Source organism: Epargyreus clarus, unplaced genomic scaffold (genome assembly GCF_041222505.1).
Source record: "Epargyreus clarus isolate Ecla_fem2 unplaced genomic scaffold, WU_Ecla_fem_2.2 ptg000004l, whole genome shotgun sequence".
Lineage (NCBI taxonomy): Eukaryota > Metazoa > Arthropoda > Insecta > Lepidoptera > Hesperiidae > Epargyreus > Epargyreus clarus.
This window is the reverse complement of record NW_027332212.1, coordinates 6382402-6398967: the sequence shown is the minus strand read 5'-3', so window position 1 is coordinate 6398967 and position 16566 is coordinate 6382402. Positions and strand designations below refer to the sequence as shown.

The window sequence follows — 16566 nt, the reverse complement described above, 5'->3', positions numbered from 1 at the left end:
AGATGATGAAGACCCCATCAGCGAAAAAGTTCGCCTTACACCAATTTTCCAAAATGTTTATTCAAGCCCATCTCTAGAACCAAATTGTAGTCAAGTACCAGTACTGAGTGATATTCCCTCATTTCCCGCAACGCCTGCAACCCCTGCTACTCCTGCAACTGCTACACTAATTGCACCTAATGCACCCCCTGGTTTGGTAACACCTAGCATGTCGACGAATGCTTCCTCCACATCACGTATTTCCAGAAAAACAAGATCACAACGTCCCACTGTTCATGTTGCTAAACGACCTAGACGAATGCAAAAGTTTACTCTTAGTTATAATTGGAAAAAAGCTGTGTTTCGACATGTGGCTTCTATAGAAGAGGAATCGGAACCTGTCGGGAGCGTCACAGTCCTAACTCCCCTGGAGTATTTCTACAAGTTTTTTTCCCCAGACATTTTGACAGATATTGTCGAACAAACAAATACGTATGCAATATCTCAAACTGGACGTACTCTGGGTTTGACTGAAGACGAATTACGGGATTTTTTAGCGATTCATATCATTATGGGTGTTGTAAGCATGCCGTCTTATACTGATTATTGGAGTTTGCGATATAGATACAAACTTGTGGCTGATTTGATGCCACTAAAACGTTATCAACAAATACGTCGTTTTTTACATTTTGTTGACAACAACGTACAAGATTCTGACAGATACTATAAAGTTAGGCCGTTAGTGCAAAAAATAAGAGACAATTGTTTAGCTCAAGAAAATGAAAGGAGATTCAGCATCGATGAGATGATGATCCCATACAAAGGGACAAAAGCAGGGAAGCGGCGTCAATATATGAAGGACAAACCTAATAAGTGGGGTTTTAAAAATTACGTCCGCGCTGGAGTTTCAGGAATGATTTTTGATTTCGTATTGTATGGAGGAGAGGACACATTCCGATTTCATTCATTTACAGAAAAGGAAGTATCAATCGGATTTGGAGCGCAAGTCGTGATTGCTTTGTGCAAAACTATTAAATCCAAACCAGCCTTTATTTTTTGTGATAACTTTTTTAGTTGCCCGGAATTGTTATACATTCTCAGAGAAGACTATGGGATCTTTGGACTAGGAACCATCAGGAATAATAGGTTGAGAGGTGCGGAAGCAATTTTGCCCTCAGAGAAACAAATGAAAAAGAAACATCGAGGTAGTCATGCTCAAGTCTCCTGCGGCAAAAACCGCTTGGTCGCAGTACGGTGGAATGACAACAAAGCAGTGACCTTGATAAGTTCCTATGTCGGCGTTGAACCAGTAGCTACAATAAAAAGATACTGCAAGGACTCCAAAACGAAGGTTGACGTTCAATGTCCGCAAATTGTAAAGGAGTACAACAAGCATATGGGAGGGGTTGACTTGGCCGATATGCTTATCTCCTTATATAGAACACCTTTCAAGACTAGGAGATGGTATATCGGCATATTTGCCCAACTTCTTGACATCTGTATCAATAACGCATGGCTCCTTCACAGAAGAGATTCCAAGACAAAGTCAATTGCTTTGAAGGACTTTAGATTCGAATTGTACGAAGGTCTAATAAAATACCAGCGTTCTGAGGGTAGTAACAAAGGCACCAAAAAAAGAGTACCACAAGCCAGTCCAGTTGAAACGTCACGATTTGACAACGTTGGTCATTTTATGACAATGACCACACAAGGAAGATGCCGATTGTGTTCAAAACTTACAGTCGTACAATGTATGAAGTGCCAAGTCCGCCTTTGTTTCGTAACTGGCAAAAATTCCCGTAATTGTCAACTAGATTACCATGTGCCTACGTAATTTCTATGTATTTTTTTATAAAAATAAATAATAAATATAATAGTTGTTTTTTTTACATACGTAGTAAGTACCTACAGTAATTGGCAATGTATGCCCCTGCATACAACACATTTACGATTTGTATTCTTGAGTAGTTGGCGGTGTATGTTGTGGCATACATGAGTTTTCAGGAAAACTAAGCTTTTCAGATTTTTTTTCAAATTTTTCTATGGTTGTTTTATGTGTGTAAATAACATTTTTGATGACAAAATTCAGGTTTTATAGCATTTTATACTTTGCCAAATTAAGGGTTAAGCAATTTACACATTTGCTCATTATCAAATGAGCCGCCCTCAAAATTAATAGCAAATATTATAACTAGTGAAGATTATCGAGGATCGCTACTCGTTATGGAAATGTTTGTCTTTAATAATATAAGCCACATAATCGCTATCCCTTTTTCAAGACTGTGGAGTAATTCAGTGCTAAACAATTTTAATTATTATATCTTAAAATAAATAAATATAGTTTTAGTTTTTTAATCCTAGTTTTATTACTTAATTTTTTTTTGTTGTATTAATTACTTTTTATTTTTAGTGTTTATATATTTTTAATTCATGTCGCAGGTGCCTGGTACAAGCAATGCATTGGTATTTGGTAACAAATCTGGCGACTCATCATTTGATTTTGTTCAATGTCCATACTGCTCCCATCCTAAATATTTGAAAGGTCAAAGAGGCCTTAATATCCATATAGGCAAATCTCATAAAGTGTCCCAATCTAGTAACACGCTTTTGATTACGTCTCCAATTGTTCCACCAAGTCAAACACATCCAAATAAAAATTCTGATAAAGAGCCTTTTTGGAAATATCTATATAAACTAAAAACTTCCATTCCAATAGTGAAACGGATACCAAAAGGTGCCCGTATTTTAGTTGCAAACAAATTGTCTCAACTAATAAACTGTATTTTGAAGGATAACTCTAAGGATCATTGGGAGCAGTATTTTACATTTTCTTATAATATTTTACACGCGTCTTCTGATCCTCTGTCTGGACACACATCCATTACACAAAAAATTAAAAATAATTGCCTTAAACCTCTTCCCTTTGAAAATGTATTAGAAGATAAGAAGCAATTTCACCCAACATGTATTTTTCGGTCTATTGAGAGAAAAATCAGTGATGGAGACATAAAAGGTGCTTCTACTCTTCTGTTTTCAAATGATGTTGTCGCCCCTGATTCCCCAGAAACACTTTCAGCTCTACGGAATAAACACCCACCACCTGGTTCTTCATTACTTCCTGGACTTTCTCCCGATTGTAATGATTCGCACCTAACTGTTCTATCAAAAGATGTTTATGGAGCGATTATGTCTTTCAAAAATGGTTCTGCCGGAGGTTTAGATGCTTTAACGCCACAACATTTTAAAGATCTTGTGTGTGGCGCAAATGGTGACTCTGGCAGAACATTGTTGAACGATATAACTAATCTTATAAACTTTATGCTTGCGGGAAAAGTCAATCCAGATATAACGAATCTTCTTTATGGTGCAAATTTGTGTGCCCTAAAGAAGAAAGATGGGGTATCCGCCCCATTGCTATTGGAAACACATTAAGAAGAATAGCTTCTAAGGTTTGTTGTAGGCATATCCTCCCTTCACTGAAACAAAAGTTTCAACCTATTCAGTTGGGTTTCGGGTCGAAGGGAGGTTGTGAGGCAGCCGTACACAGCCTTAGAAGTTTTTTGCTTAAGGGTGGTGGTGATGTTATATTAAAGGTTGACGTTAAAAATGCATTTAACTCTGTGGACCGCAGCACTCTACTCCACGAAATTAAAACAATTGTCCCAGAAGTTTTTCCATTTTTATTTCAGTGTTATGGTACTCCAACCCATCTTTTATATAAGAACAACTTAATTGAGTCTGCGGTCGGATGTCAACAAGGAGATCCACTTGGGCCAGCCATTTTTAGTCTAGCCATTCATCCCATTATTTCGAAACTAAATTCAAAATTGAACATGTGGTATCTGGATGACGGGACCTTAGGAGGCGATGCAACTACGGTTTTTGATTATTTTACCTTCCTATTAGATGGTTTAAAAAAAATTGGTCTTGAGTTGAATTTTTCGAAATGTGAACTTTTTATTAATGAATTATTATCTGTTCCTGCCAGAGAAATGATTTTACAAAATTTTTTTTCTTTGTCATCTGATATAAAAATTGTAGGAAAAGAATCATTGCGCCTCCTCGGTTCTCCCGTTTTAGAAGATTCTATTCAACCTTTTTTCGACGAACTCTTGTCAAAATTTGATATAATTTCTGAACGTTTAGGCAAAATTAAAATACACATGGCTTATCACATTATTCGATTTTGTATTTTTGTTCCCAAATTTACATACTTTTTAAGATGTTGCCCAGCATGAAAGTTTTTAAATTCTCTGTCAGTATTGGATTCTCATATTTTGAGGATATTATCAAACATATTGAATTGCAATTTGGATGATAGATCTTGGTCCCAGGCCTCTTTACCTATACGTTTTGGAGGTCTTGGTATCAGGAAAGCTACATCCGTTGCTTTACCGGCATTCCTGTCTTCTGTGCACGGTACGAGTTCTCTGTTCCAAAAAATAACGAATTCTTCATTAGGTCTTACAGAAATCTCGTACTGTGAGGAAGCCAGGAATGCTTGGCACACAGCTTGCCCAGGTGTATCTCTACCTGTAGATCTGAATGTGCAAAGGCTTTGGGACGAGCCGCTTTGCAGAATAACACACACCTCATTGGTAAACTCAAGTGTCAGTTCTGCTGAGCGTGCTCGTCTCCTGGCCGTTTCTGTTAAGGAATCAGGATTTTGGCTTCATGCAACACCGTCCAACAACTTAGGGTCAGTGTTAGACAATACATCATTTACCATTGCTATCGGCTTGCGACTAGGTTTACCTTTAATTCATCCACATTGTTGCCCTTGTGGAGTTCAGGTAGACCATTTGGGACACCACGGCCTATCTTGTCGTCGTAGCGCCGGTCGCCAATCGCGCCATGCTGCCCTCAATGATGTCATCCGCAGGGCTCTTGCTACCGTCAACGTACCGGCACAATTAGAGCCGAACGGTGTTGTACGAGACGATGGTAAGAGGCCTGACGGCTTGACTTTAATTCCTTGGAAGAATGGGAGGTGTCTTGTGTGGGATGCAACGTGTGTCGACACAATGGCACCATCCCATCTTCAACTATCTTCTAGGGCAGCTGGTGTTGTGGCTACCGATGCGGAAATACGCAAACTGCAGAAATATGCTAGTCTCAGTCGAGACTATATATTTCTGCCGTTTGGTGTAGAGACGATGGGGCCGTGGGGTTCTGACGCTCGATCTTTTTTTAAACACCTTTCAAGGCGTTTGATCGAGTGCACCCACGACCAAAGGGCTGGCGCTTACCTCGGGCAAAGAATTAGCTTTGCTATTCAGCGAGGTAATGTCGCCAGCGTTTTGGGAACTCTTCCAAGAGACAACAATTTGGATGAAGCTTATTATATTTAACTATTTTATTATAAGTATTTTTATAGCCTGTTTCATATATTATTTTGTACTTTTTTTTATTACGTTAATATTGTAAATAATTAAATGTAACTTGTAGGATTATTGAATAAAGAAAAATTTTATTTGAAACAAGAAAAAAATACATTTATTTTGAACGTAACTTTGTTAAGGTGGCATTACAAAAAAACTTAATGTGACATTTTATTGTCTATAGAGTGTTTTTTGACAAAGGGCGCCAAAATTTAAGTGAAATAACACAATTTTCGCAAGTTGAAAATTAAAAATTGATTTTTGATGTTAAAAATTCCGGTAAGTACAAATAAATGTTTGATTTGTATAGTATTTTATATAATTCATTGTAGAACTAATAGAAATATTACTTTTTTGAGAGTTTTGTATTACAAAAAGGATTATAAAGTTGGTGGCCAATATATTACAATTGTCCCTTAGAGGTTTTGTATAGGGAATGAGTGTTCAAAATACCACCGTTGTTCGTTCTTGGAGTATTACTTACATTATATTGTTTTATTTATTATTATGTAGGTTTTATTCATGATTATTGGTTTTCTTCTTTCAGAGTAATTAGTAATGGCTTCTAAAAGAATTTTATCCGACAAGGATCTTCAAAATATTTTAGAAAACTGGTCGAACATAGAATCAGACAATGACGATGAAGAATTTATTCCATCCCCACAACATGCGCTGGAAGAATTACCCTACGAGGACGTTATCGAGCGCCGACTGGAACAAATTTTTGAGGGTGGTTTAGAGCTTAGTTCCGTCGCAGAAACAGAACACGCGACTGCATCAGAGGAGAGAGACATGGTGATAGATCTGAACGCTGCCAATTTCTCTCTAAATTTGGATAAAGCTTCAAAGCCACATAGGACTTACCAGGACTGGAAAATGAAAAAAAGGATTCATAGCATCCCTCAGTTTACTTCTAAATTTTGCCCTAAAATATCTTATTCACATAAAAGTCAGCCAATTGATGTCTTCAGTAACCTTTTTCCAGATCTGTTGATAGATAATATTGTGATGGAGACTAATCGCTACGCGACTCAAAAATGCAGCAAGAACTTTCAACCAACGACTTCAGGTGAAATAAAAGCTTTTTTGGGTGTGATGATAATGATGGGTTTGCATCCACTACCGGATTTCGAGTTGTATTGGTCTACTGATATTATTTATCTTACTAAACACACCCAGCGCGATTCATCCCATAGAGAATTTCGATAACGACTAGCTAGATCGCTAATTGGAGACTTTACTAGCAAAAAGCAGCGGCAAATTATTTTTAAAAACAAGAAAGGTGGGAATTTTGGAGTCCCGGGTGAGGTTCGCCTCCAAAGTGTAGGTATCCATTTCCCAGAACCGCAAGGCACCTACACACGGTGTAAATTTTGTTCTACGAAAAAAGAGAGCAAACGATCTAATATAAAATGTTCACATTGTGGAGTTGCGTTATGTGTAAAAGGCTGTTTTCGTAAATTTCACTTAGCTGAAAACATACTCTGATATATTTTTTTTAATTTTTTCTGTTATTTTTCATTTTATACTATAATAAAACTATTTTAACAAATCTTAATGTGTATTTTCTTAAACCGTACAATGGCGACATAATAGCCACTATCTGAAAATAATTGTAACCTTTACCAGACAATGGCAACATATTGTCCACCTAAAAAAAGTATATAAATATATACATATATATATATTTCTTTATGAGAACTTCTTATTTGTATAATTGTGCAGAATTAACAGTAAACTCATTTATGATTAACTTACGAGCTCGCATCCGATTAAGGGTTAACCACGGACGTCGTTACATTTTTTTTTTATATAATGTAAGAGTAGCAGACGAGCATGCAATCCACCTGATGGTAAGTGGCTACTGCCGCCCATGGACATCTGTAATCAACCCCAGATAAGATAAGATAATCCTACCTGAGGTCGGCCACAGATGCGCCGCTACGCCTGAGGACTAAGCTGGAACGCCTCAGAAAAGTCTGTCTCCCTTACCACAACCTTCAAACCAGAACACAGCAGCTCCTAACGCTGCTGTTATTAGGTAGAAATAGGTGTGGCGGTGGTGCCGCCGGAGTCAAACCACAAAGTGTTCTACCACCTTCACATGCAAAACAAGCATGCAGTCCAAGTTGATGGTAAGCGGGAAGTGCCGCAAAATAACCATCTCTATATAGGACAGGGTTTCCGCCTAAATCCACGGTAACATGTTTTATGGTCCTTCTTACCTTCCTCATCTCTCATATATCACCGCACGGCAATATAGAAGCGGACAAGGTCTTGAGGATACACTCTTTGTCTGGGCAAATTCTCAAGGGAGTAAATACCCTCCCTACTCCATACCTAATTGATATGTTCTTTAATAACCACATAACATGGGACAAAATCGTTTCCAACCTTTCTTTTAACATCCACTCGTGATTGCTCCCAAGGTATAGTCAAATCTTTGAAGAATCGTAGTAGATTCCGAATCTGGAGTACTTCCCGCTAATAGATTGCTCGGTTTTAAATCGCAAAAAGGCGCGAGTAGCCTGAAACCCTTTCAGTGAAAAATAAACCGGCCAATAATAAGACTGCACCTTAATTATGAGTTTTCAATCGAGGACACGATCAATTGAATCAAGAGCTCCACAACTCAAGTTGCCCGAGTGAATAAATATAATTTTGTCTCACATTTATGCAAAAAAAATCACACATATCGCTTTACATATCACAACATGATAATTCATTCACACAAGTGGCCTTAATTGAGACGGCGGGACTTTTTTTTAATATAGATGTGATTAGTGATCGCCTCTACTAGATGACATCACGTTCTGGTCTATCTATATCGATGTGTCGAAAAGAAAATAACCTGGTACATATGGGTGCATAACGTAACACAGAAAAGTTTGTCGTATTGGTAGAAGATCCCGATATATGACGACCTTCACCGAGCTGCTTAATAGATGAAACGTTAATGAAATGATTTCATTAACGTTTCATCTATTAAGAGCCGATGATTTCATTGAAATCATCGGCTCTTCACTTTCATGAAGATCTTCAATGTCCGATATATTTCTCCTCACCCAGCACTGGCAAAATCTGATTGTCATTTAGATGTACCCCTAAAAGTGAAACAAACACAATTGTTATTGACGAAACTTACACATTGACATAACTGGTAATAAAGAAAGAATTTTCATTAAACGTTATTCTGCACCAACAACCGTAGGCACACGATCGTAACAGTTGAAATTTGCAACTTAATTGTATCTAAATTGCAAGTTATTCGAATAAACTAGTAAAGTCCACGTATTTAGTTTTCTTTTAACTTTTAAATAAGCAATAATTAATAACAGATAACAGCTAACTTTATTTTATACTCTTTGGCAACACTAGCGCCATTTTATTGACTGAAGTGGACACTTTTTCAACAGATCCCCGAGATAAATGTGTCTTTACCTCATTACCTATACACTCCATACAATAACGGCTTTACGACACTTTTTCAATAGTTAAAGACAGTATAGATTTTTTTCATATTGTGTAGTTACTGTTAGCTCTAGTGTAGCTTTTACAGCTTCGCCGGATTTTGATGGCGAGCATAAAGTTCATAATGTATTTTTAATTTTAATACACTGAACCGAACACGAGAAAGAGATTTTTTTTTGCAAAACAATAATGTTTTGCAAAACACTTCAACTTATTGCTTCTACCATAGACTTAATTTTTTTGCTACTATGATTATTACTATTTGAAGGATAAAAAGTCACTGTCAAGAGTGTCACTGTCAACCATGACGTTAAACATTAAAATAATAGTCTCATACTTTTACTTTAAGTAATTTCGTTTTGTTAGATGCTATATCAGGTCTGAGATTTAATTCAAGAAGTAATTGTAATTGTTTATCCCTCCCAGGACTAGACTATTATAAAATTTTCCCACATTGAAAATGACTACAGAGAAAGTACAGTACTATGACGTGAACTGTGGATACAGCAATTGAAATAAGAATGTTATTATTATACTTGCCGTGTTTACTTCAATGGTTTATTTACTGTGAGAGAGGAGCCAAGGACTTTAAAATGTGGTATGCCGCGCTGCTGCGGTTCATCCGAAAACCATTGGTCCTGGGTGTTATATTTGCGTCCTCGCTTACCTACTGTATTGTTAGTTTTCTTAGAGAGGTTAGTATTTCAACACTTTATTCTTTTCTGTGAATTCGATATATGAATATAGGTGGTAGAAACTTTTGTCATTCGACTGCAGAGGCATGATTGCCACACCTACGTATGTTTAATAACAACAGTTAATCACTGCTGTATTATGGTTTGAAGGATGCTGTAAACGAAAGACATTTATAAAAGCATTTCGACTTAGTCTGCTACCCTTAGCACATAATTTATTACCGACCTCAGAAAGGAAATTAATCCTGTAATGACTCAAAGATTGGTTACCTGATTCAGGACACTTGTGATTGACAATATTTTGAAGCAAATAGACCTAAAAGTGATAGCCGCAGTGAAAACAGCAGTGATAGCCTAGTGGTTAAGAAACGCGGCCTCTCGATCGAGGGGTCCGAGGTTCAAATCCCAGGCACGCACCTCTGCTTGTCACTTGCTTACTCGGTGAAGGAAAACATCGCGAGGAAACCTGCATATCTGAGAGACTTATAAAAAAATCTTAAAGGTATGTGAAGTCTACCAATACGCACTTGGCCAGCGTGGTGGACTATGACCTAATCCTTCTCATTCTGAGAGGAGACCCGTGCTCAGCAGTGGGACAGAAATGGGGTTGATGATATGATGATGAGACCTAAAAGTATGTTTGTTTATGAGGCAAAATACTATAGTATGTTAAGTTTAACAACTTAAATAGAGTTAGTAGTAGTCCTTTGAGGGGTTAATTTTTAAGAAAAATAAATTTGGTTTCTAGGGCAGCAATCGTGGCATGGTATACCAAGATATATCCATGGATCAAAAACCATTTGTATGGAGAACTCTGCAAGAACACAATGACACGAATGAAATGTGTAGAAATTCTTTACAAGGGAAATCATTCATTGTTGATGACAAAGGTATGTGCTATCTGTTAACTCGTGCAATAAAATAAATGTGTGGAAGAATATAAACTTTTGGCTTTACTTTTGATAAAGTTATAATATAGACCTAACTACAATACAACATCTTTGGCTGAAGTTATAATATAAACAACAATAAAACATCTTGGAAATAACTGACAGGAAAATGCCTGATATGTGACATAAGTACCACCATAGTTTAACTAGAGACAGACTTTAGTTGGAAGTTGGAATGCCTCGTTCCAACTTAGTCCTCAGGGGTAGCGGCGCATCTGTGGCCGACCTCAGGTAGGAATATCTATCCTATCTGGGGTTGATTACAGATTTCCATGGGCAGCAGTAGCCACTTACCATCAGGTGGACTGAATGCACGTCTGCTACTCATATATTATAAAAAAAAATAGAGAGTTCTACAACTTTTTAGGCTTATAATACCACACATAATTTGATTTCACGTTAGGATGGCTAAGTCTAGTTAACGCTAGTAACTAAACTTATGTATTTTAATTAGAATCACAGTTCTTCAAATTAATCGCCGATCAATTATCATAGTTAATATAATGATCTTTATAGAAATTCATGTCTACATTTTCAGGTTATGTGTGTCAAAGAAGTGACATAACAAAAAATGGGTGTTGCAATACTGACACAGAATATCAGAGGTATAGCTGTAAGACATGCAAACCGAACCACTGCTGCAAAATCTTCGAGTTTTGCGTCTCGTGCTGTTTAGATCCTAGTAAGGTACTCATTTTTGAAGCTATACTTTTTTTTATAATATGGGCCTGGCAACAAGAATACAGTCCACCTAATGGTAAGTGTCTACTACTGTCTATGGATGACTGTAATCAATGCTAGATAAGATTAGATACCTACCTGTGGTTGGCCACAGATGTGTTGGTACCGTTGAAGTAGTATAAGTTGAAAAATCTCAAATAAGTATGTCTCCCTTACCATACCCTTGAAAGTGGAACATGGCGTGCTTAACACAGCTGTTATTAGACAGGAATAGGTTTTGGCATGTTTGGGAAAACAGATGGCAGTGTTTTTATTTGGTGATGACAGAAGCTTCATGAGCTGTTGTATCACATATAATCCTTTTGCTTGTGAATATAAACAGTGCCATCTAGTTTAAAAATTAAATGATTTATATGGTTATTATACTCATACTAAGGTTTGTTTACATCTAAACTTTGGTTTACTGGTTATGTGTCTGGTGTCAGTCTAAAATAAAACAACATAGATTTTCAACATAAATTTTCTGAAGAGATAGAAATAAAGATAAGTCTTTTGTAGTATATATATATTTGTTAATGTTAGATTTGTTTCATGGCACCATGTGCGAGTACATAAACACATGAAATAAAACATAGAAATGAAAAAGTATATATAAATGTTGTCTGTTTTGAATAACTTACTTACGTCGCTAATTTTCAGAGAAATATGCTCGAGATAGTACTATCGAAGCTATCAGCAGATGAGAATGTGTTATTTCATTCTCTGACTGACGACTACGAGCTGTGCTTGACGAAGTGTCGTACAAGCTCTCACAGTGTCCTTCATGAAAACTCTTACAAAGATCCCGTAAATAAGTACTGCTTTGGTCACGAACCACCGGAAACCAGACCGCCTGATTAACATTTAATATCAAAATACTCAGAAATAGACAATGTTTTATATAAGTGTATAGTGAATGTCTATGTACTTGTGAATACAGGTTTTGTACTGTGTAATTGTTGCTCCGTGTCACTTTTTGAGGAACACAGGACCAAAGCAGCGTTACTTACAATTGTTGACTATATTTTAATTAAAGTTATAAATAAATTCACAGTGTTGTGTACTTGGTCTACTCAAAATAATTGAAACTTTGAAAGACTTGTAAAGTATCTATAAATCCTCATTGAAATGTAAATTATTTTGAAATTTAATTTTATACATATATGGTTTTAGAAAATTGACTTTAAAGGTTTATTGTGTAATAGTTGTTGGTTCATATATCAGGGAAGAAACTTATTTGTAAATTTTTAAAGAGCGTTTGTGTCGTAATGTAAATCAGCGGTCGGCAAGTAGAGGTCCGCGGGTCTTCCTAAAACCTCTTACGGCTTACGGAACTTACTGAAACAATTTCTATACTGCATTACATTCATTTGTATACAGGCAATTTCCTTTTAAAGACTATTTTTTTTTTGTTGACCAATTTCAAAGATGATTTCCGAATGCGGCTTCCTAACCACTTGTAAGTACTATTTGGCCCATGTTGCCGACCACTGCATACTAAGATGGGTACAGACTGCTGTAACGTAACAAGCGATGTAACAGGAAAGGAGCATTTCATAAGTGTGGAAGCAGCGCGCGCACGTTTTGAGCATGTACCCATTCGCATTTGTTTCCGGCATGCACGCGGCGAAAATAGCTGAGTCTGTCGAGAACAACGAAGACAATACCATTCCGCAGTACAGACACACACGAGCCGTCCACACTAGCGCTACGCGCACACTGCGCGCCCCTTTGTGTTGGGCGAAAAAACCGACAAATGGCGGATCACAGCGCGCACGAGTTGAAATAATTGTTCGCGCGCGTAGTGTGCACGGTTCGTGCGCATAAGACGTCTACACTATGGGAATTCTGTTACATTACATGTTACGTTACAGCAGTGTGTACCCACCTTTAAATCAACCAAAAATTGTTTTGCGAATATGATTTTATTCATAGAACAAAATCGATCACTTTGATAATAACAACTTTTGTAAAATGTCGAAAGCTTTACCTTTACCTTTGTAATGGAGACGAATGATGATATGTTTTAAGAACAAAAACATTTGTACTGAAACCGTTGACCTACCAAGAAATTAATGCAATTCTAGCCCATAACTTAGACTAAAAAAGAAGACAATGCTTAACGGGACTTTACATTGTAAAATCCTTCAGGCGCCACAACCGCCACACCTAGGTCTGCCTAATAATATCAGTTTTCAGCCCTGCTGTGTTCTGGTTTGAAGGGTGTGGTAAGGGAGGCATACTTATCTGAAACGTTCCAACTTTGTCTTCAGGAACGGCCAATGCATCTGTGGCCGAACTCAAATAGGAATCTTATCGGGTGTAGGCTACAGATGGGCATGGGCTATTAACCCATTAACCCACTTCTCTCTTCTTAAGCCACGGTTGCTACTTCAATGTTGCAAAAAATCTTTAAAGAAGCTGAGTCTCATTTTAATTTTTGTCTGAGGCACACTTCAAGATAGCATTGATATTGGTAGGTCAACAAATAATTACTTATTATTACATAAATATAGACAATTAATTTAGTTACCAATGCCCTGTATCATTGTTATACGTTTCAGTGTTATTTGATCTTAGTTGAGTGTAAATGACTGACTTTCTGTACCACTTTTCAGTTAAAAGAAGCAGATAGCCAAGTAATTTCCTCTTTGTCTCAAAAGTTCTCAAAAAAGCAATATACCCCGAAAATAATTATTGTTGTTTCATGTATAATCAAGATTATATTATATATATTCGGATTAATAATATTATACTTTAATAACAATAATATATTGAAGATTCTATATTATTGTTAAATGTCATGTATGATTTTATGTTACAGGGGTGATACGCTCCTCGGTTTTTACCCGCCAGGGAAAATAAGTGTGCCACCAGGGAATATTATATTTAAGAATAATTTAATACGAAAACCATATGCAACTGACTAAATTATCTGTATAGTCTTAATGTTCAAATATTAAATATGTATTCATAGATTAGTAAAGATTACTCACTCCTAACAAGAAAATGTAGCCACTTTTGACAATTGTAATTGTCAAAAGTGGTTACATGGCATTAAATGGCTGACACTTGTCAGCCATTTAATGGCTTCCTTCAATTATAAGGCGGTGAGATATCTATACTTATCTATTTATGTATTATGAATTTAATTAGACCGAAGAAATGTTTTTACAAATATGATAGAACCGCGTCACAAGTATTTCTGCCTTTTATCTGCATTTTGTATTTATACCTATGTTTTTGGTTCTGAAGGAGTCAGACGTAAAATAAAAAGGCGGTCAGGAATTTTTACTAAACAAATGTAAAGTATCGGGTACTTGTTGATGTGATCAACTTAATATTAAATTAAGCTCACCGAAAATCGCTGTCCACTAACGGCGTAGCGTCGACTCGACTAGCCCAGGATAGACAATTTGCCGCCCAGAACATAGGTCAGCATAACAACATCAAACCAACAAAGGTAGCATGTAAGAAATGCAAATTATAAAACCTGTAATTTGAAAAAAAATTGCCGTCCGCGTCGACCCGAGTATGCTATGACTCTGCTGCCCATCTTTATTAATAAATCCTTTAAGTCACAGATGGGACATCAATGGCCCGCGGGTTGGATGCGATCCGCCTCATCTTCGCATGTAATCCACAAAACATTTTATTAGGCAACAGTATTTCATATATTTGTATTGAATTTGGGTGGCCGATAAAGGCCTGTATTTTTCGTTAATCAATTCGCCGTCATCAGCTCGAAACTATTGCCGACGCCTTCTTTAACATCGTTATCTTTAACTTTCGAAGTTTTATTTAAAAAAAATCAACTTTCGAAAAGTGTACCCTTTACCTATACGTATATGCTTTAAGTACTACTTTGGAGCGTTCCCGTACGAGACAAATAATTAATAATTCACTATATATTATAGTGTGTGTAGCGTAGTCTATGTTGTAAGTATACCGCCAAACTTGGTCAAATGATTCTGAAACGCACATTGTTATGTAGGTAAGTAATTTAATGATAATGACGTATTGTAAATAAATATTTTTTTACACTGTACCTATGACTTTTATACCTACTCGATCCCACGTCCGATGCAATCTCGTCGGAGTCGTATAATCGTATATTGCATCCGTTATCTATTTTCAGGGCTGTCAAGTTAGTACCGTATAGTATTTAACAGGAAAGTTTAGCGAACGGGAATAGATTTGTAATTTTTTATTTTTATTTAAATAGCCTTCTATTTAACTCCTGTAATAAAACGATTGATAATTGTAATTGAGATGAAACCATTACGTAAGGCTAAACCCGACGAGATATTTGGAGGAGATTTGACCCACTTACTATCATAAAAAGCTTGTGTAAATAAACGTTATTACATATGTTTTATCTGTCATTGTTATTTTGACTATATGACACTGGCGATAAAATTATGATTAGAAGACCTTACGATGCGGAAGGTCTCTGCATTTTGATATTGATAAGGTTAGTTGGGGCGATATAGGAGCTGGGCAACGGTGTACGATTGAAATTGTAGACTAAATGTTTCAAAATGATCTATATTATATTAGTGCGACATACTGTGCCATGAAGATGATGTATGTATATGATGTAGGCCATGATAGGCGTAGACAACCCCCCTTAGTATAGGCAAGGAGACCTGACTTTTTCGCCGACTCAGCCTATGTCCCTGCAATTGTACCCCCCTTAACATAGCAATATGATATATGAAATTGTGGGCTAAATCGGCCCATGAACCTACTTAGGCCAATTTAGCCTACAATTTAAGTCATACGGATTTAAACTAACTAACCTCGCTCTGTTTTACAGAAAACCTTATGTTATTAAACATTAAACTTAAAATATATAAAAATTAAATATTACAGTAATCAAATGTACCTAAGTAATGTAAGAACAGGTGTTACTTCGTAGGTCGTTTAATCCACCACTCCATTAAGGATTACAAGATAAGCGTATCATAAGGTTGTTGCAGTTAAAGTCAATGACATTTTAATATTGTTAACTGGCCTTAAGTATTTAAGGCACATTTATAAATGCCGTCATACAAATTGTACATTTCAGACCTCGCCATCTCCTTCTCATACATTCTCACATATTGATCTCTACCTACACGCAGCACATAAATACCTATATGCCTGCCTATAGAGGTAGGTATATGTACATATACCTATACCTACATATATATACATATACCTACCTCTTAATAAGGTTTATCATTTTTGGAAGCGAAGACCAATTCAACCAGGAAGATGATTTAGTACGCGGCTACCCATAAATCGACACCGTGTACCTAAATAAATACCTTCTAACACATACATTTTGATGGCTGTTCCCTTCCCCTAAAGATGGTGACGTACTTT

At 36.6% G+C, this 16566-nt stretch overlaps 1 protein-coding gene across 1 annotated transcript; it reads left to right on the top strand.

Annotated features, from left to right (window-relative positions):
* The first annotated feature begins 9107 nt into the window (after positions 1 to 9107).
* Positions 9108 to 15244, top strand: LOC140757368 (SREBP regulating gene protein). Its single transcript, XM_073093037.1, has 4 exons — positions 9108 to 9526; positions 10275 to 10416; positions 11015 to 11163; positions 11857 to 15244. The coding sequence occupies exons 1-4, from the start codon at positions 9353 to 9355 to the stop codon at positions 12055 to 12057; spliced, it is 666 nt and encodes a 221-aa protein (XP_072949138.1). The 5' UTR covers positions 9108 to 9352; the 3' UTR covers positions 12058 to 15244.
* Positions 15245 to 16566: the final 1322 nt, after the last annotated feature.

Excerpts from the sequence above, each read along its gene's own strand:
- LOC140757368 (XM_073093037.1), top strand. The coding sequence starts at position 9,353 with ATGTTATTATTATACTTGCCGTGTTTACTTCAATGGTTTATTTACTGT. Across the intron at positions 10,417-11,014 it reads ATTCATTGTTGATGACAAAG|GTTATGTGTGTCAAAGAAGT; the intron begins GTATGTGCTATC and ends CTACATTTTCAG. Across the intron at positions 11,164-11,856 it reads GCTGTTTAGATCCTAGTAAG|AGAAATATGCTCGAGATAGT; the intron begins GTACTCATTTTT and ends GCTAATTTTCAG.